The following is a 22,500-nucleotide window of genomic DNA, read 5'->3' as shown; positions in this document are numbered from 1 at the left end:
AATGTTCGGAGCGTCTTCATCAAACCGGGTGGATTCCTTTGCTGTGAGAAAGCGTCCGCGTGTTGCTCCACTCTGTCAACCTGTTGTCTCTGTAAACACTCGGATGTTATCGGAGCGCCGCTCCTCTGTTGTCTTTTGTTCAGTGTGCAGTCGTGCACATCACAGCACATCGGCTCGTCCTTCTTCTTCTTATTTGAATCTTCATGTTCAGAGACGGGCTGTGCCTCGTACTCCCCGCACCCTGACTCGCTGTACTCCACATGTTTAACGCTCTGCAGGGCGACGCACATGCACGCACGCTGTCTCTCTGTTAGCTGCAGGATTTAACCACGCACGGTTACAGGATGAAACCTTCCACTTCAGTTTTATATGTGAAAAGATTCAGGAGGGTAAATCAGAAAAAAATCTAAAGAATAAAAGTATTTTATTACTCTTTAGAAATGTTACTAACCCCTGAAGGGAATTTAAACTCTGTGATTGAGAAACTTGCTTCTCACACACACACAGACCTGAAACACACACACAGACCTGAAACACACACACAGACCTGAAACACACACACAGACCTGAAACACACACACAGACCTGAAACACACACACAGACCTGAAACACACACACAGACCTGAAACACACACACAGACCTGAAACACACACACAGACCTGAAACACACACACAGACCTGAAACACACACACAGACCTGAAACACACACACAGACCTGAAACACACACACAGACCTGAAACACACACACAGACCTGAAACACACACACAGACCTGAAACACACACACAGACCTGAAACACACACACAGACCTGAAACACACACACAGACCTGAAACACACACACAGACCTGAAACACACACACAGACCTGAAACACACACACAGACCTGAAACACACACACAGACCTGAAACACACACACAGACCTGAAACACACACACAGACCTGAAACACACACACATGCACACACACGACCTGTGGACATGCTCTAACCGAGAGGAGGGAGAGCGCTGTTGGCCTTGCTCAAGATCCCCTCGGCAGTACTCAGGAAATGACCTGGCACCTCTCCAGCTACCAGACCAGCTTCCACATTTTGGTCCGCACTGGGACTTTAAACCAGCGACCCTCTGGTTTCTAACCAAAGTCCCCACAGACTGAACTTCTGCACATTTCCCATATTACTCACAGATTCACACAGTTTGACATCCACCTCCAGGAAACAGCTTCCTCTGAAACACTGACATGTTGTGTTGACTTTCTGTTTACATGTGGATGTGGTTTTCTAATGATTTTATTTTTTGATTCGAGTGGAAACAGCTGAATGTTTGGCAGCACTGTGAGTCCAAGACAAATCAGTGTATCGTATCGCATCGTATTTTATCATATGGTACATTAACAAAACAAAAAAAGGATCTTTTCAATGTTTGAACGTAGAGATCGTGAGCTTTAGTCGTGCAGGGTGAGCTGACGTTACACCACAACTTTTCCACAGTCCAGAGTACTCCGGGCTTCAGAGTGTGACAACATTACAGAAAGCATCCCTACAGAGATATTAAAGACTGATGTGCTTTATTTAACACAGAAAAAGCTATAACATCGCTCTCTTCAAAGACACCAGACTACATTAAAAAAATCAGTCATTGGGCGCTGGTGGCGCAGTGGTTGGTGCGCGCGCCCCATGCATGGAGGCTATAGTCCTCCAAGCGGGCGGCCCAGGCTCAAATCCCACCTGTGGCTCCTTCCCCGCATGTCATTCCCCACTCTCTCTCTCTCTCTCTGATTTCCGTCTCTATCCACTGTCCTATCGCTCCATTAAAAAAAATATATAATAATAATAATTTTAAAAAATCAGTCATTTTATTTTGAACCAGTAGGAGCTGGTTAAAGGTAACAGTGTGTAAATTCAAAAACAAAAGGTGATATAGAGGCTGGAGGGGAATCATGGGAGTTCTCTTTGATAGATGTCAGAGTGAGGGGGCTGCACACAGCGAGCGCACCTGAGCTGGTGGCGGGGCCTTGCTCAAAGCCACCTCAGGAAGTGACCCGGCATCTCTCCAGCTACCACAATTTCCAGGTTTTGTCCCGCACCGGGACTTGAACTGGCGACTCTCCAGTTCCCAACCCAAGTCCTCACAGACCGGCCTTCTGCCACCCCAGATAAACAAATCTTTTTTGAGCTGTCTTCAAACTCAAATACTGTAAATTATTGGTTATCAAAGCCACAGAACAGTGCCTTTATTGGAGAGACAGGACAGTTGATAGAGTCGGAAATCAGAGAGAGAGAGCGAGAGAAAGGAGCCACAGATTGGATTTGAACCTGGGCCGCCCGCTTGGAGGACTACAGCCTCCATGCATGGGGCGCGTGCACTAACTTTCAGTTTAAAACTTTTAATTTGAAAAGCCTGACAGCTGTTGCTGCTTCTGGTTTGAATGGGTCACGACAGCTTTGTGTAACCTTACACATAACACCAACAACACCAACAACAATGAAGAGTGTGTGTGTGTGTGTGTGTGTGTGTGTGTGTGTGTGTGCGCATGTGTGTGTGTGTGCGTTCGTGTGTGTGTGTGATAAAGCCAATTTTCGAGTACAAAAGAGATGAAAGTGGAGACGAGAGATGAAACACTTGAGAGGGAAATCAGACTCTATCACCCTCTGACGTCAAACGCTCAGAGGTTTAACCCCTCACCTGCCGGGCTGATATATGTACATGCTCGACAGGTGTGTGTCTGATACAACACTTTACCTTTGAGCATCAGGAGGAGATTAAGATCAGTTCACGTTTAGGGATTTCACACTAGCAGAAAACTCCTGAAAAACTCCTGATATTTCCAGGAGATATTTCACATCTTACCTCTGGTAAGGTGAACAAGGTGAAAACTGGAACATGATGGGATAGATTATTCCCTTAACTATGGGTAGAATTTAATGAGTGATGTCTGGGACTGTGTGTGATGGATGGGAAAGATTAAGATGAAGTCAGATCTGGATTTTAGGTTAGTTCAGAAATTGAATATGTATTTTAAACCGGCGTGCGATTGCAGAAAGGTCGTGGTGTAACGTCAGCTCACCCTGTCGTGCACGGAGTTTAATCTGCGAGGAGAATTCACAGTTGTCATGTGTGTGTCTGTCTCATATGCACGCCTCAGATACACACATCAGGTGAAAACGGTCTCATTATCTCTCTCACACTCACAACTAGCAGCTTCATCATAACGAGTATTCCCTCTCAGCTGGACGTCCGCAGATATCTCCTGCCAAAGTTTCTTTCATGATCAGAGAGGGAAGACGTGATTAAACAGGCATGCCTGCTGTTGCCATATCAGTTTGTTGCAGCTCAAGTCGGGGGTGGAGGGGGGGCTGGGGGTCCTGAAGTCGGGGGAATCTGCTCTTGGCTCTGCTCTCACTGTGTGAGTGTGTGCAGTCATCTGAATAAAATATCCAACGTGCTGTTACAGCTCTGGTCGTGTTGGGTTTATTTTTGTCTCATGTGGAGCGTGTCTGTGTTTGAGTGAGAGTGAGACTTCTGAGTGCGTGTGTGGATCTTTGCTGCTGGTCCACAGGTGGAGCTCTGTGACTGGCTGGAGGAGGGAGGGCGCATGCCTGATTGGTGCATTGTCCGCATCCCAGCTTCTAAACACAACCAGCTTCCACATGAAGAGCGCCGTCTGCACTGACAGCAGCTTCAGGTGTGACAGGGGCCATGACATAACGACTGCACGACTAACGACGCACGATGAGGCTGAAATTCATCCCGACTCTAAAATGCATCGATGACTTAAAAATGTCTAAAGCGACTTGTATCTGCACAGTGTACATCCAGCTTCAGAGAGGAACTGAATTACCTGGAAGGCCTCCCTGGCGATGGCGTCGTCCTCGTCCCCACGCGCCCACGGCTGTCCATGTTTGGAGTTCAGGCTGTCTCCGAACACGTCGATGTAGAAGAAGACGTACTGCTCATGGGGAAGATCTGCACGCCGAAACTCAACCATCAGCTTCCTGAAGACATCAGGCGAGCAGCACACAAACATCACTGAGAAGAAAGAAAAAGAGAAACAGAATGAGGTTTCAGTCCAAAAGTAAGATCTACTACATTTCCCAGAAAGCATTGCAACATGTGTCTTTTAATCACAGAGTCTCAGATTCTGCTGCCAAAGGAGGTTGAATTTTACAAAACTGAACAAACAAAATCGTCTCCTGAACATGTTAACACCGTGACAAAGATGTCGAGTAATCCAGAAAAGCTTTCTCAGGTATATTAAGGCAGAAAAGCCAGGTGAGTGTGTATTATCCAAAGCTGGAGATGAATGCTGGACCAAGCAGCAACATCCGGTCTTGAAAAATGAAGCCAATGTGGAAGTTTTTAGCTTCCTGACAAACCGTTACACCGCGCCCACCTGTCAATCAGGTCAGCTACACGCCTTATTGTGAAGAACTCTTATCCTTCATCAAATCAAAACTGATGAGTCATCAAAACATTCACCCCCCGTACAGTGTGTGTCCATCGAGACATGAGCTAATCACACCTATTTGGTTTTTTGAACCAGACTGTAAACAAGTTAATCTCTGCTGTAAAAACAGGCTTTTTAGAATGGGTGTGTATGTGACTTCCTGTGCTTCTGCAGCCAGCCTCTAGTGGACACTGCAGGAACTGCAGGATGTTACACTTCATTTTCAAACACCGGAGGTCACAGCTTGGTTCATAACCGATATACTGAAGTCCATGTAAACACACTCAGTGTTTGTTAATGGATGCTTTTTAGATCCGAGGATGAAACAAGAATCAATAAGCTAACCAGGCCGCCCACGATGCGTCAGAGAGCGGCAGGCCAGATCCTCCACCGCCTCATCTCCTCCTGATCACTGATGATTGGTGAAAAGTGTCTCAGTGTTTCTCCTCTAAAAGCCTCGGCTGCTTACTTCTGTCCCTCAGTGATGTAAATCCATAAATCTTGAGACGACCCCGCGGCACATCTTGTGTATCAGACCGAGACAGGGTCGATGTTATTGTATATTAAATTAAATCAATATGATTCCTCTGGGAGGAGACAGCAGGAGGCTCTCAGGTTCCTCAGGAGGTTTTTCATCTCTTTGTGTGTTTAAGTTTTTCTTCACCTTGACTGTCACTAAAACGTGTTCCCGTCATTTAAATATGATTTAAAATCGGTTATTTGTTTATTTATAATTCTGGGGCTGAAGCTGAAGTTTAGTTTTCACTGTAGTCTGTCTGACACTAAAATATATAAGTTAATTGAAACAGTTTTCAAAGCCAGAGAAATCCTTCATTTTGTAGTTGTAACGGGACGTGTCTTTTGTGGCCACTAGGGGGCTCTCAATCAAAACAATAACAAAAGATGACGTCGAGGCTGGTGGGAAATGATGGGAGTGCTTCTCTCTGCTATTTCACCCTCCCACCCCGGATGAAAACGACCTCTGAGGTGACCGTAGTCATGACGACCAGGTAGAGGAGGAAGGATGGAGGAAGAGAATATGTTTAAAGACGAGCTAATGTATGTAAGCTTTTTTTTTTATCACAGCAGCTCAAACAGCAACAGTACGGCAGCTTTCAGCAGCAGCTCACACTTCCTTGCTTAGTGGAATTTGACGTAAAATCCAGTGTTTCCATAGCAACGATAAACATGCCGCGTCTGTCATGGCGGCTGCCGCAACAAGACACGTCCCCTTAGAACTCTAAAATGAAGGATTTCTCTGTCTCTGATAACTGTTGGAAATATAAAGAGTACTCAACAAAACAAAGGTTTAGTCCAGTGATACTCAACCTGAGGCTCTCCAGCCACATTGGGACTAGTTGCAACTCATTTAACATTTTCAGCAGAAATAATTCTTCTAGTCATGTCGCTGTGTTTCCAAAACATATTTTAGGAAAGAAAGAGGTTTTTTTGATTGTGGCTCTTGCAGAAATATTTTTTGGTCAATGTGGCTCTTAAGTCTAACGAGGCTGAGTACCACTGGTTTAGTCCATTTTAATTAATTACTAAGTAATACACCTCTAACAGATTAACATTTCACAGAGTTTCATTGGTCTCCGATGACCGTTTCTGAATGTTAGCGATGTTTGAACAGACATGTCGATCTTTATTTCATGGATTCTGAGAGTCCAGAGTTTGTTGTTCCTCTCCTTCCTCAGTAATCAGAGTCTCTGTGTGTGTCTGAGCTTCAGGAAGTCTCCAGAGACGTGATGACATTCCTCTGCCCCCACCCAACACCAACACCAACACCCCCCCTCCCCCCCTATTGTTTTAGGTTTTAATGAGCAGGAAGTGAAACCACAGAGACCTCACCAAGCTAAAAGCTTTCTCCTGATTGACAAGGAGCTGAAGAGTCTCTCCCTGCCGCCGCCAGGACGAGATCACAGTCTGCAGAAACTGAAACCGCACTTTAGACACCGCCCTTCTGTGTGTGTGTGTGTGTGTGTGTGTGTGTGTGTGTGTGTGTGTGTGTGTGTGTGTGTATTAATCCCCTCTACCTATAAACACAGATCTAAAAATACTCTGCACGTTTCCTCCTCCTTTGTTCAACTGAGATTCTTTTATTATCGACTTTTTTCATTATTTCTGCTGAAAATTTTTCTGCAAATCGATTCCTTTTTTGTTTTACACACACACACACACACACACACACACACACAGACACACACACACACATACACACACACACACACACACAGACACAGACACACACACACACACACACACAGACACACACACACACACACAGACACACACACACACATACACACACACACACACACAGACACAGACACACACACACACACACACACAGACACACACACACACACACAGACACAGACACACACACACACACAGACACACACACACACACACACACACACACACACACACACACACACACAGACACACACACACACACACACAGACACACACACACACACACAGACACACACACACACACACGCAAACAGACACACACACACACACACACAGACACACACACACACACACACAGACACACACACACACACACACACACACACACACACACACACAGACACACACACACACACACGCAAACAGACACACACACACACACACACACACACACACACACACACAGACACACACACACACACACACACACACACACACACACACACACACACAGACACACACACACACACACACACACACACACACACACACACACACACACACACACACACACACACACACACACACACAGACACACACACACACACACACACACACAAACACACACACACACACACACACACACACACACAGACACACACACACACACACACACACACACACACACACACACACACACACACACACACACCAGGTCCACACCAGAGCTCATAACGTTATAATGAGTATTTTAGTATTTGTCTATTTCAGAAAAAGAGCATTTCCTGTGGTGACTCAGCAGTCTGTCAGTAAACATCCATCCATTATCTATACCATCGGGGTCCCGGGGGGCCTGGAGCCGATCCCAGCTGTCATTTTGCGAGAGGCGGGGTTACACCCTGGACTGATCTCCAGCCAATCACAGAGCTGACATGTAGAGACAGACAACCAGACACACTCACATTCAGAGAGTCAGCAGTTAACCTAACGAGCATGTGTTTGGACTGTGGGAGGAAGACGGAGAACCAGGAGAGAACCCACACATGAAGAACATGCAGACTCCTCACAGAGAGACTCCTGTCAGACGGGGATTCAAACCAGGAACCTCCTCACAGAGACACTCCTGTAGGACGGGGATTCAAACCAGGAACCTCCTCACAGAGAGACTCCTGACAGACGGGGATTCAAACCAGGAACCTCCTCACAGAGAGACTCCCGACAGACGGGGATTCAAACCAGGAACCTCCTCACAGAGAGACTCCTGACAGACGGGGATTCAAACCAGGAACCTCCTCGCAGAGAGACTCCCGTCAGACGGGGATTCAAACCAGGAACCTCCTCGCAGAGAGACTCCCGACAGACGGGGATTCAAACCAGGAACCTCCTCGCAGAGAGACTCCCGTCAGACGGGGATTCAAACCAGGAACCTCCTCGCAGAGAGACTCCCGACAGACGGGGATTCAAACCAGGAACCTCCTCGCAGAGAGACTCCCGTCAGACGGGGATTCAAACCAGGAACCTCCTCGCAGAGAGACTCCCGACAGACGGGGATTCAAACCAGGAACCTCCTCACAGAGAGACTCCCGTCAGACGGGGATTCAAACCAGGAACCTCCTCACAGAGAGACTCCCGTCAGACGGGGATTCAAACCAGGAACCTCCTCACAGAGAGACTCCCGTCAGACAGGGATTCAAACCAGGAACCTCCTCACAGAGAGACTCCCGTCAGACGGGGATTCAAACCAGGAACCTCCTCACAGAGAGACTCCCGTCAGACGGGGATTCAAACCAGGAACCTCCTCACAGAGAGACTCCCGTCAGACGGGGATTCAAACCAGGAACCTCCTCACAGAGAGACTCCCGTCAGACGGGGATTCAAACCAGGAACCTCCTCACAGAGAGACTCCCGTCAGACGGGGATTCAAACCAGGAACCTCCTCACAGAGAGACTCCCGTCAGACGGGGATTCAAACCAGGAACCTCCTCACAGAGAGACTCCCGTCAGACGGGGATTCAAACCAGGAACCTCCTCACAGAGAGACTCCCGTCAGACGGGGATTCAAACCAGGAACCTCCTCACAGAGAGACTCCCGTCAGACGGGGATTCAAACCAGGAACCTCCTCACAGAGAGACTCCCGTCAGACGGGGATTCAAACCAGGAACCTCCTCACAGAGAGACTCCTGTCAGACGGGGATTCAAACCAGGAACCTCCTCACAGAGAGACTCCCGACAGACGGGGATTCAAACCAGGAACCTCCTCGCTGTGAAGGGACAGAGCTAACCACTGCACAACCGTGCAGCCTTGCACAGCCAGCGGGACTCGAGCTTCTCCCACATTGTCGACCGTCAGGACTCAGAGACACATTTACACAGGACAGACTTTATGATTTATTGATGAGGAACATGTTGAACATTCTTCCTGTGCTGGAGTCTGTCTGCACATTTTGCCAACAGCCATAGTTATCATTTGAGTTTTAATTGGATTCATACAGAAGTTTAAAAATCTAATATTATAAGATTCTTAATCATGTGATGTGATTATCATTTGTGTTGAATCTTCAGGCTGTGAGGAAATGAGCGACACTCGTCATGATTAAAGGAGGGAAGAGGAATAAAGAAGTATATTAACTATAAAATTATAAAATCTAAGAGGATTATAACTTTTCCTATCATCTTATTTCCTGCACAAACTTCTTCTTCTCCCCTTGAATAAAAGGCGGCAGCCGTGCGGAGGCTTAAATCTTTGATGTGGAGATGACATGCTGGATGATTAATCTGTCCGATGTGAGGATTAATGACGGGGCGGGCGGAGAAACCTTCCTCTATGAACACGCTCATCGTCAGGTTCCAGGTGTTTCTGCCGTCGTCTCTCTCTCTGAGGATTGATAAGAGGAAAACAAAAAGTCTTTTATCTCCTCTGCGGTCACCGTGTCCGTGGAAAAGTGGAAGCTGCTCTCCTTTCATCTCCAAACATCTGTGAGTTAGGAAGTGTGCGGAGGTCAGGGGCGGACGGGCTCCTCCTCTCTGAGCTCTTCCTGGTTTCAGGATCGAGTCTGCACTCTGACCTCCAGCTCGAGTCGACCTGACACAGCAGCAGACTAACGACTCGTCCTGACATCAGACTGTCGTATGTCATGTAGTCTCACTCTTTGATTTTTTAGTTTAGTTTGTTTCAGTTTTGTTGTTGTTCATTTCTCTTCTTAAGTTGAGATGAGACGAAACAGAATGAACAAAAAATCATCCTCACGAAGACAAAGCAACATTTTGTTAGCATGTTGTTCTCTATTCCCACGGGATCTTGTAGTTCTCCTGTGATCTTGTAGTTCTCTTGTGATCTTGTAGTTCTCTTGTGATCTTGTAGTTCTCTTGTGATCTTGTAGTTCTCATGTGATCTTGTAGTTCTCCTGTGATCTTGTAGTTCTCTTGTGATCTTGTAGTTCTCTTGTGATCTTGTAGTTCTCTTGTGATCTTGTAGTTCTCATGTGATCTTGTAGTTCTCTTGTGATCTTGTAGTTCTCATGTGATCTTGTAGTTCTCCTGTGATCTTGTAGTTCTCTTGTGATCTTGTAGTTCTCCTGTGATCTTGTAGTTCTCCTGTGATCTTGTAGTTCTCTTGTGATCTTGTAGTTCTCTTGTGATCTTGTAGTTCTCCTGTGATCTTGTAGTTCTCTTGTGATCTTGTAGTTCTCCTGTGATCTTGTAGTTCTCCTGTGATCTTGTAGTTCTCCTTTGATGTGTCTTCAGCTACTCATGGATGCGCTCATGCTCCAAAAAATGGATCAAGTAGGGCAGGGCGCACCGTGGGCTTTGACAGAACGCAGCTCGCACTGACAGTGTGTAAATTGGCACTAAGTGCAGAACGTTCATCTCTACAGACACAAAAAAATGCAAACTGCTAAACTTCAACGACATGTTTCTGAATCAATATCACTGGAAGAAAATACTTTTTCAATGAGACCAGCGTCAGGACGAGCAGACGGCGAGAGCAGGTGAAATCATATCTTCGATATCCGCCGCTGTAATCCTTTCTTTGTTTCCGATTTGATGAAACTCTATTTGCTGCGTCTTCCCGGAGTAAAGCTCATGAGAAATATCACTGAGTCTAACCTTTACACTCTTCTTCATGTGTTTGATATAAAAGCTGTTTTTTTTTTAGCTCTAATGAGCCACTGTGATCATGTCAGCGTTCTGCTCATCCCCGCTCGGCTCTCACGTTGGGAACATTCAGTTCTCTTCTATTTGCATTGATTTAAAGGCAGCATTAAAGGCTCTCAGGTGAAATGTCGGCTGTCTCAGTCTGAGGAGTATTGATTGTAAATATCTCTCAGATAGATAACCCCCCTGCAGCTGCCTCTCAGGCGTCACAGCCGAGGGACCCTGCATGTGAAACACCTTGAATATGTCCCTCCAACAGCAGCAGATTAAAGGCTCACTGAAAAAGTTTCATAAAATGTGAAGTAAAAGTTCACAATGTAGACAAAATCAATAGCAATTAGTTTGAAGACTGACACCATCTGGAGGCCGTGTAACGAGGTGAAGATGCAAAAATATTCACAAATGCTGAAGCTCTCTTACTCCGGTTTATCATCAAGGAGGTGAGGAAGGGGAGAAAGAAATACTCATTGGAAAGCTAGCAGAGAATATCGTGCTGGTCAGACCCAGCGAAGGCACAAGAGTGAGTGTTTTCCTCTCACTCATTTTCAACACACACAGGCTCTCCATCCTGAACGATTACATCACAGTTGGTCTGTTGGAAGGATTCTCACAGGGTCGTGGATTTAAAGGGATACTTCACCCATTAGCATTAATCTTTGTATCATTAGAGACCTGGTAGTGTTTTTGAATGGTCGTGCATCCCGCCCTCATTTCCCCCTGAGATGTGAAATCTTTGTATTTCTGAGTCTGAAAAGGAGCTTCCAGTGATTTTTGCGTCACTGGAAGCTGTTGTGGTTAGTGGGGTGAAACTACAATACTAGTTCCTCATATTTTCAACCACTGAAGCTACAGACCAATCACAGATCAGTGGGTGGGACCTCACTCCCAGAATCTAAACTTATATAAGTCCGCCATATTGCTTGAAGCTATGCTAACAGGCTCTGTGGAGAAAGCTGATAATGGAGAAAAAACAGCCTCATGTGTTGAAGTAAATATGTCTGTAAACCTAACCTTAGTGGGAGTGGCCTGCGGTGCTGTGCATTCTGGGATTTGGTCTCTTTCATCCATGAGCCAAAAATACACTTTTTGTCTTTTCTCAGTCAAGAAGACACCAACTTCAAAATGTATTTCACATTTCTACATATATGACCCGATGTCAGTACAGATTCATGTTTCAACGGGTGAAGTATCCCTTTAAGCATTTTTCGTGAGGTACACGATTCTGCAACCATCACCGACAGATTTGTGAAACTCTACGACGCCACCAAAGTTGGAGTGCCCTCTAGTGAACAAAGCATGTAACTACATGGAAAATGTTTACACATTCTAAAATTTGAAATGACAAACAATAAGGAATGGGATTTGTATGTGGTTGTAGATGAAGACTGGCAGCGATACATCACCATCGTCCGAGGCCGTCCCATTTCTAATGTGGCCGAATAAATACATCGGCTAATGAAGGATCCATTCGGTGAGTCCTTCATTCCCCAACGTGTCCCAAGAATGATTGAGCGCCAATTCAAACAAGCTGGCGGTCTCTCTAACGGCCGAGTAAAACACTTTTGAGATATTGGTTTCTAAATCTACAGTAACAGCTGCCAGTCGGATGGCCTTCAAACATTTAATTAGCTTTAGGTTAAGTTAATTAAGTTAGTTAAGTTGGCTAATTCAGGTGCAGCTGTTGTGGTTGCTAAGCGACAGGGGCTCAGAGAGGAAAGCGTAAGTGAGGGTGGGAACAGCTGGTGGTGACACAAACGGGGGATCCTCTGCACACCAGACCGTCTCATTTCAGATCGTCCTGAGCGGCTTAAACAGACGACGCAGGCTGGGCCCTCAGTGGGATGCGGCCCTGAGTTTAGACCCAGCTAGTTGCAGGAGGAGCTGTGAGCCGAGCTGCTGCTGCTAATGTTAGCTTTGATTCTTTGCAAGTTAGAAATTCTTGACTTTTCATCGCTTAAAATGGTCGTTTCACAAGACAAACTGGGAATAAACAAAATAAGAACAAGTAAAAGAGAAGAATTTCAAGGAGCAAAAATGTGTTTTGTCTCGTCTCTGGTGGTGGAAGAAATAACTTTTCCTGGATTAGGGAGGACTCAACTTCCCTAACACACAAACTGTTTGTCTCCTGTTTATATACTTTTTCTGACACGAGAACCGGGTCATCATCCTGTCCAAGTATAATAATCCTCAGTGAGAGTAGAGCGCTCTGCAGGAGGCACACGCGATGCATCATGACTTTGTTTTTGCAGGATTCTCTGCAGAGAGGACGCACTTTATAATGAGCTGTTTACAAAACAGGATGCGGCGATAATGCTCGCCTGCTGACACAGCTGGACCCGAGCCATTAGTGGTCAGAAAACGGAGGCCAGATAGAGATCAGAAAGTAAATATAAGATCTGTCATGCTGCTTCTTCCTGCAGGAAAAGCCTTAAAATCACAGACTGGGAAGCTGTGAGCTTACTGACTGGTTTTCAGTGGACATGACAGAGATGAAGAAGAGTTGTCTAAAAAACTGAAGAAGCTGCAGAAAACTGTAGTGAATGGTTGTCACAAAATTTGATATGATTCTCGATGATGAAATACCGGCTCATTTCTTGTTTTTTATACCAAAAATTGCAGGAAAACTCCAACAAAAGCTTCCCTCTATCAGCATCAACTCCGGCTAACAAAGAAAGACAGACAGCATCATGGCATTTAATGTGACCATCCGTTCGGTCCCATTTCCAAGCTTTGTGTCCAGAGTCCCAATAAATATCTATAAAACACTGATCTGTCCCGGTTTTAATCAACCAAAACTATACAACTAGCTTACAACACTGTTTTATCTGCAAATATGTGAATCAATGTCGTTGCCAAGGCAGTTGCTGTTTCAACCAATAGAAAAACATCATGAGTTTTCTCCTGTTCAACCCTGATTTATGTGTACACGTGTCAATCAATCTGAGGGTCGCGGCTGTTGATTAGCTAGCCTAGCTTATCATGCTAAGAGGACCTGCTGCATAACGACAGGCGGGCGGGCGAGCTGTCATGCTGAACAGGAAGTCAGTGTTTTCCAAAGAGCTGCAGGAGAGTTACAGCGTCCTTCAAAAAGTACCAGCCAATGAACATGTTGCGTTTTGCACACACTGCAAGAGTCCATGTTCATTCACACATGGTGAAAATGAAAAAAACACAAACAGTAGCCTGAACCAGGCTGCAAGTAGAACTACATCTGTGAGGCAAAGGCCCCTGACCACCAACTTAAACGGGCTGCTCATGAGGAAACTTTTACCTACCACCTCAGGTCACCGATCTGGTAAATGGACTTTACTAGTCTTCTGATTCACACACTGATGGTAGAGGTTGCTTTGTAAAGAGTCCATCAGTATTAACTCATCCATTCATACTCATTCATATGTCGCTGATGAAGCAGAGGGAGCAACTTAGGGTTAAGTGTCTTGCCCGAGGACACATCGGACATGTGACTGCAGGAGCTGGAGATCGAACTCCAAGCCTCCTGGTTGAGAGACGACTGACTCCACCAACTGAGCCACAGCCGCCCCGTATGTAAATAGTAAGTAAGTAAAGTTTATTTGTGTAGCACCTTTGAAAGATAAAGATCACAAAGTGCTTTACATTAAAACAAGTACAAAGTATAATAAAATAAATTCAATCAAAGGAGATGTGCTGACTGTTAAAATCAAAGCAACAATAAAACACAGTTTGGAGCCGGTTTAATAGGAAGAATGTGCGACATAATAAATAAATCATAAAGTCTGTCCTGTGTAAATGTGTCTCTGAGTCCTGACTGTCTACAATGAGGGAGAAGCTCGAGTCCCGCTGGCTGTGTTGTTGTCAGAGCCGTGTTTACATGGACGGGACGGCCGGCTCCTCCCCTTGTGTATAAAAGCTGTTTTAGTCAAGAACTAGAGAGAAGAAGAAGAACATACTCACTGATTATTTGGATGTTAGTAAGAGTTTTTAGATCACGCTCATTCTGTGTCAGTTTACATGAAATGTGAAGCTACTAGCTAACTAAAGAGCGCTAACATTAGCATGCTAACACAACAATGTGAAGCTACGAGCTAACTAAAGAGCGCTAACATTAGCATGATAACACAACAATGTGAAGCTACGAGCTAACTAAAGAGCGCTAACATTAGCATGCTAACACAACAATGTGAAGCTACGAGCTAACTAAAGAGCGCTAACATTAGCATGCTAACACAATGCAGGACACAGGAGATTGCAGTTCGAGCCGAGGACGATTTTCTCCAACGATTGCACTTGACTCCTTCATGTGAATGTGAGTGGAGAGGGGTTGGAGGTGTGTCTCTGGAGGAGAGCGGAGGCTTCAGTATGGAGGAGGCGTGGCCAAACAGCAGTTTGTTTTGGTTTCATGCTGGAGCTCAAAGACGACATCTACTGGATCAAAAAGTCGAACATTCTTCCTTTAAGGAGGTCTGGTTTAAAAACAGCGATGCAATAATCTAAGCGACAGGAAATAAAAGCATGTCGACCAAACGTCACAACAGCTCTTAGTTTCTCAGTTGGGAGAAGCAAGAGCACACAAGCTGGATGACACGGTTAGCAAGGAGTGGAACGATCAACAATGACACCCCGATTATGGAGGTTTTGCTTTGCACAAGCACTTAGCGACCCCCACATGCTTTTCCATCTAAAAGACGGCTTGATCGCTAGCTGTGGAACATTTAGAGCTTAAAGTTTCTGAAGAAGCTAAGTGGCAAAGTTTTCTCTTTTTCTTCTCTGCAGCAGTTTGTATGAAGCCTGACGTCTCCTGTTTTTGTTTCTTTTTTAACCTCCAAGAACACCTGACGCTGCTAATAGGCTCTGATCGCTGCAGTCAGGCCCCGATGTTCCTGTGCACAACGCCACGCCGGATCCTCTTTCATTAGCACATCAAGTCCGTCTCTGAGCTTCTGTAATTAGATATTTCTTTGTGAGAGAGGGAGGAAGGCTGTCAGCTTCTTCATTAAGTCCTGAGTTGTTCAATTACACTCTTCCTCCTCATTCGGTCTAATCAGCACGGAGAGAGAGAGAGTGGATGGAGAGAGAGAGAGTGGATGGAGAGAGAGAGATGGCCCGCTGAGCTGGAACACATCTGAATGACCTCTACATCCTCATCACGCTGCATGTCTTCATTAAAGCAGAGAGGAACACGGAGAGTCTCACTTTTACAGTATGAATCACAACTTCTGACAGCCCAGAGTAAAGTCATGAATCTTCCACGACCCTTAAGATTATCTTTCTCAAAGAGTAATCCAATCTGGTTTGAAGAACGTCAGAGCAGCACCGTTCTCAAATCTGTGATGTGAAATAATCCATCCAGTCCTTTGTTTGTGGTCTGCATAAGTCTTACAACACAGAGAAGCTCTGTTTCTAATGTGCCCTCCTTGTGATGTCACAGTGGGATTCTGGTAAAAAAAAAAAAAATCCCCTCCCCTCCCCTGGTATCTCCACCCATGGACCCCACCCCCAGACTAGAACAAAACTTTTGCACAGGTCGGCCATTTTTATTCTCACTACAGAGGAGTGATGTCTACGGGGAAAACTCAGGAGGGGGGGGGGGTCATTACATTTAAAGAGACACACACACCAAAACGGAGCGTTCTGAGAGAGCTGGTTTATACAGGGTCACAAACCTCCTCTGGTGCTTGATTCATGTTTCATTTAGACCACAGGGGGACTGTTTGAAAAGGTGGAGGAGGGGACTGTTTGAAAAGGTGGAGGAGGGGACTGTTTGAAAAGGTGGAGGAGAGGACTGTTTGAAAAGGTGGAGGAGGGGACTGTTTGAAAAGGTGGAGGAGGAGGACTGTTTGAAAAGGTGGAGGAGAGGACTGTTTGAAAAGGTGGAGGAGGGGACTGTTTGAAAAGGTGGAGGAGGGGACTGTTTGAAAAGGTGGAGGAGGGGACTGTTTGAAAAGGTGGAGGAGGGGGACTGTTTGAAAAGGTGGAGGAGGGGACTGTTTGAAAAGGTGGAGGAGAGGACTGTTTGAAAAGGTGGAGGAGGGGGACTGTTTGAAAAGGTGGAGGAGGAGGACTGTTTGAAAAGGTGGAGGAGGAGGACTGTTTGAAAAGGTGGAGGAGGGGACTGTTTGAAAAGGTGGAGGAGGGGACTGTTTGAAAAGGTGGAGGAGAGGACTGTTTGAAAAGGTGGAGGAGGACTGTTTGAAAAGGTGGAGGAGAGGACTGTTTGAAAAGGTGGAGGAGAGGACTGTTTGAAAAGGTGGAGGAGGGGACTGTTTGAAAAGGTGGAGGAGGGGACTGTTTGAAAAGGTGGAGGAGGGGACTGTTTGAAAAGGTGGAGGAGAGGACTGTTTGAAAAGGTGGAGGAGGACTGTTTGAAAAGGTGGAGGAGGGGGACTGTTTGAAAAGGTGGAGGAGAGGACTGTTTGAAAAGGTGGAGGAGAGGACTGTTTGAAAAGGTGGAGGAGGGGGCTCATCTTTAATCACCTCCAGCTCCAGTGTAACATGAACAGCTCTCATTAAAACCATCTCCAGGTCTTAGTTATTTTTTTGTGATCTTTCAGTTAAACTCATTTAAAAACAGTTGAACAGTTCTTATTATGAAAGTAAATGTTGTGTTTTCAGTAGCAGCTTAACTCACCTCTGCAGAGGAGACAAAACGTTATCCACACAGATTCAGTCACAAGCAACGACATCGAAGAAACGACTTATAAAAACGTCTTTCATATGGCATCACAGGTTTGTTTGAGAGGGAGGAGGGTCATGGTGCGTGAACATGCGTTCTCTTTTTATTTTGTTATTCAGTGATATGATACTGTTAGTACGGTGTTATATCCCCCCCTCTACCTCTGAGCTCATTAAACCTGCTGAAGGAGTTCACATGTATCCTCCATATGTAACCACAGGAGTCTACCTTATATAGTCATGTTTGCTGTGCAGATTAGTGGAGTTTGAGTTCATCAGATACGGTCACTGGAGACTCAACATGGCCGACGTTTCAGATGTCATAATTGACTCTCTGAACATTCTTCTCCTTTATTCGGTCCTCTGATGAAACCTGAAATCTGCAATCATGTTCAATTACGTCTGAGGATATAAAAGAGCGAGAGGTCGCCCTCCAAATCCAACAACAACCGCACACCGTCACAGTATGGAAATCTTATGGTTACTATAGAAACCCCCTCTCTGAGCGCTGTTCAGGTTGTTGTAAAGGCCCACAGGGGGGTGGGAGCATAAAGAGAAGCAGATGAGGAGGATTATGTTGCAGGTTGGTCAATCCGAACGGTCTGTTTGGTCGCCCAGGAGGGGGGGAAAGGAAATTGGCCGAGGATGAAGCTGCGGGGGGGGGGGGGACAGAATATGAAGTCGCACTGTGAGCTCTAAAAATGTTGTCATCCGCTTTCCAGTCCCGGAGCGGTCCACTGAGGGGAAGATCATGACGCATCACATCAACACATCTGCAGATCCACAGCTCGGTCGCTCACTGCCAGCCCGGCTCAGGAGCAAAGAAAGCAAACAGGACTTATTTACTTTAGAGGATCATTTTCAATGAATAACACATATCTTTAAAAATACTGAATATATAACAACGGGGGTTAGGGATGGGGAGATGCAGAGTGGGCTATACCCCCCCCCCCCCCCCCTGCAGCATCAGTGTACCAGGGAAGGTGGAGAGGGTGCACAGAAGAAAACAACAGCAGCAGGTTTGTCGTGCTCAAACTGGCTGCTGGGGGAAATTTACTTGTAGAGCAAAAGAAAGTATGTTTCAAAAAAATGTGATTATTAGAAACATGCAGAGGCTTTTTAGGTCGGGTACAATCACTTCTATCTGAACCACTTCTCTTGCCCGCTTCCATCGCTGCAACACCTGTTGACCTGATAACTGCTCTCATATCTGACAAACAGAGGGGCGTCCAAAACGGCCGTGTGGGGGTCGTACCTTCTCTGGTCCAAACAAATCCAGAGCATTCAGGAGCAGAATCTAAAGTTAGAAGGAGGACATACTGGCTGCTGCATTGTTGTCAGAGAAGCCAGCACTTCAACATCACTACTCGTGATGTCGTCATGATGGAGTCTAATCCCCAAAGAGTGCATATTTATTTCCTAAATTGTTAAATAAATAATTGTTCATTCTTAATTAAGTCTCTCCTGATTGAAATGCCTGCATGTTGGTTTTTTGCAGAATGTTTTTCATGGTATCGAAGCTTAAGATTCTGGTACCGGAAAACAAGAATCAACGAGACATATATCATATAAAAGATGAACTAACATGAGAGTTCATCCAAACTAAAGTCTCCCTCTCCGGTTCTCCGTCCGGTTTGGTATCAGACTGCAGCCTCCTTGACTCAGTGCCAGGAGAAAACCTCCCGGCTCCTCTGCTCGGAGACTCCAGCTTATTAATCTTTAACCACAGCCAGATGGACGGGAACACAACGACGAGGAGTAGGAAAAGAAGGCTGAAGCACGGACTTGTGGGTAGATTTGTTCGGGATGATTGACTGCGGGGTTTGCTGCCTTGACGACAGAAGATGAGGCTGCGGCATGACCGCGAGAAGTTTTAGCAGCTCTGCGTTCATCGTGGAGCGTGGAGGATTCTCAACCTTACAGATAAAATGGTGTAAAGAGCTCTGTTGTCTGCTGGAGGCAGTGAAGGTGACTGAGCAGCATCTGCTTCAAAGCCTCCAGGACTTCTTCTTTGAAAGTTTTTCAGTCACATAACGGGCACAAGACCCCGGGAATCGAGCGCCCCGAGCTCGATAATGTTGCTGAGGAGAGAAAAACTGAGCCTGCTCGACTACGGCTGGTACATTTTTAATTTCTTCTTCAAGGTAGACGGTTTTAAGGCACCCCCCCACACGGCCGTTTTGGACGCCCCTCAGTTTGTCAGATATGAGAGCAGTTATCAGGTCAACAGGTGTTGCAGCGATGGAAGCGGTCAAGAGAAGTGGTTCAGATAGAAGTGATTGTACCCGACCTAAAAAGCCTCTGCATGTTTCTAATAAGCTCCACGAGCAGAAACGTGCTCAAACTAGGATCAATATTGGAGATGCTTTTGAAAAATGGAGAGAGGTTAGAACACAGAAAGGTTTACAGACCCATGCAGAGCTGGATAAACACTGAAGCTTCAGAGTCCACCACATGGTGACCTGTGTGAGCATGGACTCAAGAGGGGGGGGGGGGGGGGGAGACAGCTCTCTATGATGTTTAGAATTTAGACTGCAGTACCCATTTTAAACACTAGGGGGTCAGAGTTACATACTGCTCCTTTAATGACCGACAGAATCAAAAAGTATTACATTTTTTAAAAAAACAACATCAACAGATCTTCAGTCATAGTTGTTTACAAAAAGCTGCTGTGAGCTAAAGAGAGCACTGAGTTTGTCTACAATGTTTTGGTAATAAAAACAAGATGTCAGCTGCCTAAGACTTTTTATTTTTGTTTGTGATATCGAAACAGGTATCGGTATCGTTTGATTATTACTAGAATCGTATTGTTGTTTAAAATTCTGGTATCATGGCGACCTTAATACAATTGTAAACTTCTGAGATTAATGCTGTGATCTCTTTATAAAAGTAAAAAAATAAAATGTGAAAGCTTCCTGGATGTCCTTTAATGCTTTAATTTCTCCTCTCTCCGTGTCACATCAGATACCTCACACATAAAGCCTGATATGAAAGCTGCTGTTTTATCTACATCATCACTTTGTCAGCGCTCCGACAGAGCTCTGATAATCAAAGCGTTTTTTTAATCTTTCCGGGGCTAAAAGGACACGAGTCACACGGTGATGGTTTGATAAATTTAAATTACAGACGTCTGATGATCAGTGTGGATGCATCGCTCGTCGTTCCTCTCTTTGTTCCTGCTGTGATTTAACGCCTCCATCAGCTCCGACAAAAGAGTCTTTCTGTCAGTGAAGATGGAGCGGGCCCGGGACCAGCGATCTGCACAGATAGCAGCGTCTGAGTAAACACGTAACTATGACAACCGTGGGAGCTTCGGGAAAGACTGCACGGATAGTTTTTGGGCCATTTTTTGCCTTTGTTGGATCGGACAGCTGAAGAGAGACAGGAAATGTTGGGAGGAGAGAAAGGGGTGAAGACATTCAGCAAAGGGCAGAGGTCAGAATCAAAACCACGACCGCAGCAACGACTACAGCCTCTATACATGGGGCGCACAACATAACCGCTAGGCCCCAAGACTGGACAGATTAACAGTAAACTAAAACATCACTGCTTCAGCAAATCATAAAAACATCACTCAAAGTCTTTTTCCCAACGCACAACTTCACATCTTTACACGTTACAGCTCAGGCTGAGAAATCAGTATGAAAAGATAAACCTCAGACTCCTTTTACCCAACAACTTGGATCATTTTCAGACATTTAGATCCTGGTGTTTGTCGGACTTCTCCTTTCAAATGTCACAATTTGATGAGAAATGTGAGACAACTGCCTTTTTTCCATGACGACCAGAAGACAAGACAAGCTTAAAATAGTTCAATTATAACTAAAACTAGGACGAGTTTTGTTTTCATTTGCGGGACAAGACGTGACAAAAACTGGTCGTTTAGGGCAGTCCATCATTCAGAATTCCTGATATTTTCCCCTAATGTGCGTCTAATCCGTCTTTAAAATACGAGTGGGAAAGTATGACGGAGGATTAGGGCCACGTTAAAAAAAAAAATTGTTTTTAAATTTCGAGAATGAAGTCGTAAATTTACGAGATTAAAGACATTAAAAAAAATATAACATGGCCCTAATCGTCCGTTGTAGGAAAGAAGAGAGGTGTGTGTGTGTATGTGTGTGTGTGTGTGTGTGTGTGTGTGTGTGTGTGTGTGTGTGTGTGTGTGTGTGTTTGTGAGCTAAGAAGAGCAACAGAGCACAAGCTGGCCTGATAACGAGCATTAACAAGCTAACGATAGAATAACCATCTGTATTCTGTATTGTTGTATTAAATCAGTGTTTTTAAAAAGGCTAAAGGGATTGTCAGATGGGATGGGGGTGTGCGCTGTGCTTTCTGTGGGATAGGGCGCAGAGCACGGGAGGAGCGTGCACACAAGTCCATCATCGGCAGGAGTTGCAGATGGAGAGAGCAGCACAACATGATGAATATGCTTCACTAATCAGAAACCCAGTGCAGACAACTTTCCTATTTCACCACGCAGGCCGACTGTAAATATACAATAATGACAGAAAACAAAGATTTCAGCACGCTATGCTCGGTCTGTCGGTGATGTAGTCTAAGGGAGCTTTACAGTTTCATACACACAGATTTGTTTTGATTGAACTTCCACATGTGAGAACAGAATCCAGAGTGTCCAACAGCTGTTTGCTGGCTAACACACGTGTCTGAAAACTGCTGCTCCAGGTCTGGAGAACTTCAAGCTACAGAGGCCGACTGAAACGACATTACATCACACCGCCATCAGAGAAGCACGGCGGCTGAAATGAGTCACCGTTTGGCATCAAGCGACCTCCTGAAGAAAAATCAGAGAACGAGCAGAGGAAAGGCTCTGAGATCGCCGGGTTTGTTTCCATGTGAAACAGTGTTCTGTGTGAGACTTCGTGAAGCGATCAGAACGAGGTGGAACAAACGCTGAACGACAGATTCAACTGTTTTGGTACAGATTTCTGAACGAGAGTCTGAAAGTCAAACATACAGCTCTACATAATGTTGATCTGCTGCTGGAGCTGTTAAGATAACACCAGACCTGCTGTTTAACTTAATG

General features: G+C 45.4%; 1 protein-coding gene across 1 annotated transcript in view; it reads right to left on the bottom strand.

The window, feature by feature from the left end:
• Nucleotides 1–22,500, bottom strand: part of LOC132983151 (atrial natriuretic peptide receptor 1-like) — a 50,818-nt gene that overhangs the window by 10,161 nt on the left and 18,157 nt on the right. The window contains exon 3 of the mRNA XM_061049384.1: nucleotides 3,845–4,032. Coding sequence (XP_060905367.1) covers nucleotides 3,845–4,032 — 188 coding nt within the window. The remainder of the gene's footprint in view (nucleotides 1–3,844; nucleotides 4,033–22,500) is intronic.

The sequence above is a fragment of the Labrus mixtus genome, chromosome 11 (assembly GCF_963584025.1).
Source record: "Labrus mixtus chromosome 11, fLabMix1.1, whole genome shotgun sequence".
Classification (NCBI taxonomy): domain Eukaryota; kingdom Metazoa; phylum Chordata; class Actinopteri; order Labriformes; family Labridae; genus Labrus; species Labrus mixtus.
This window is presented reverse-complemented; position numbering and strand designations above follow the sequence as displayed.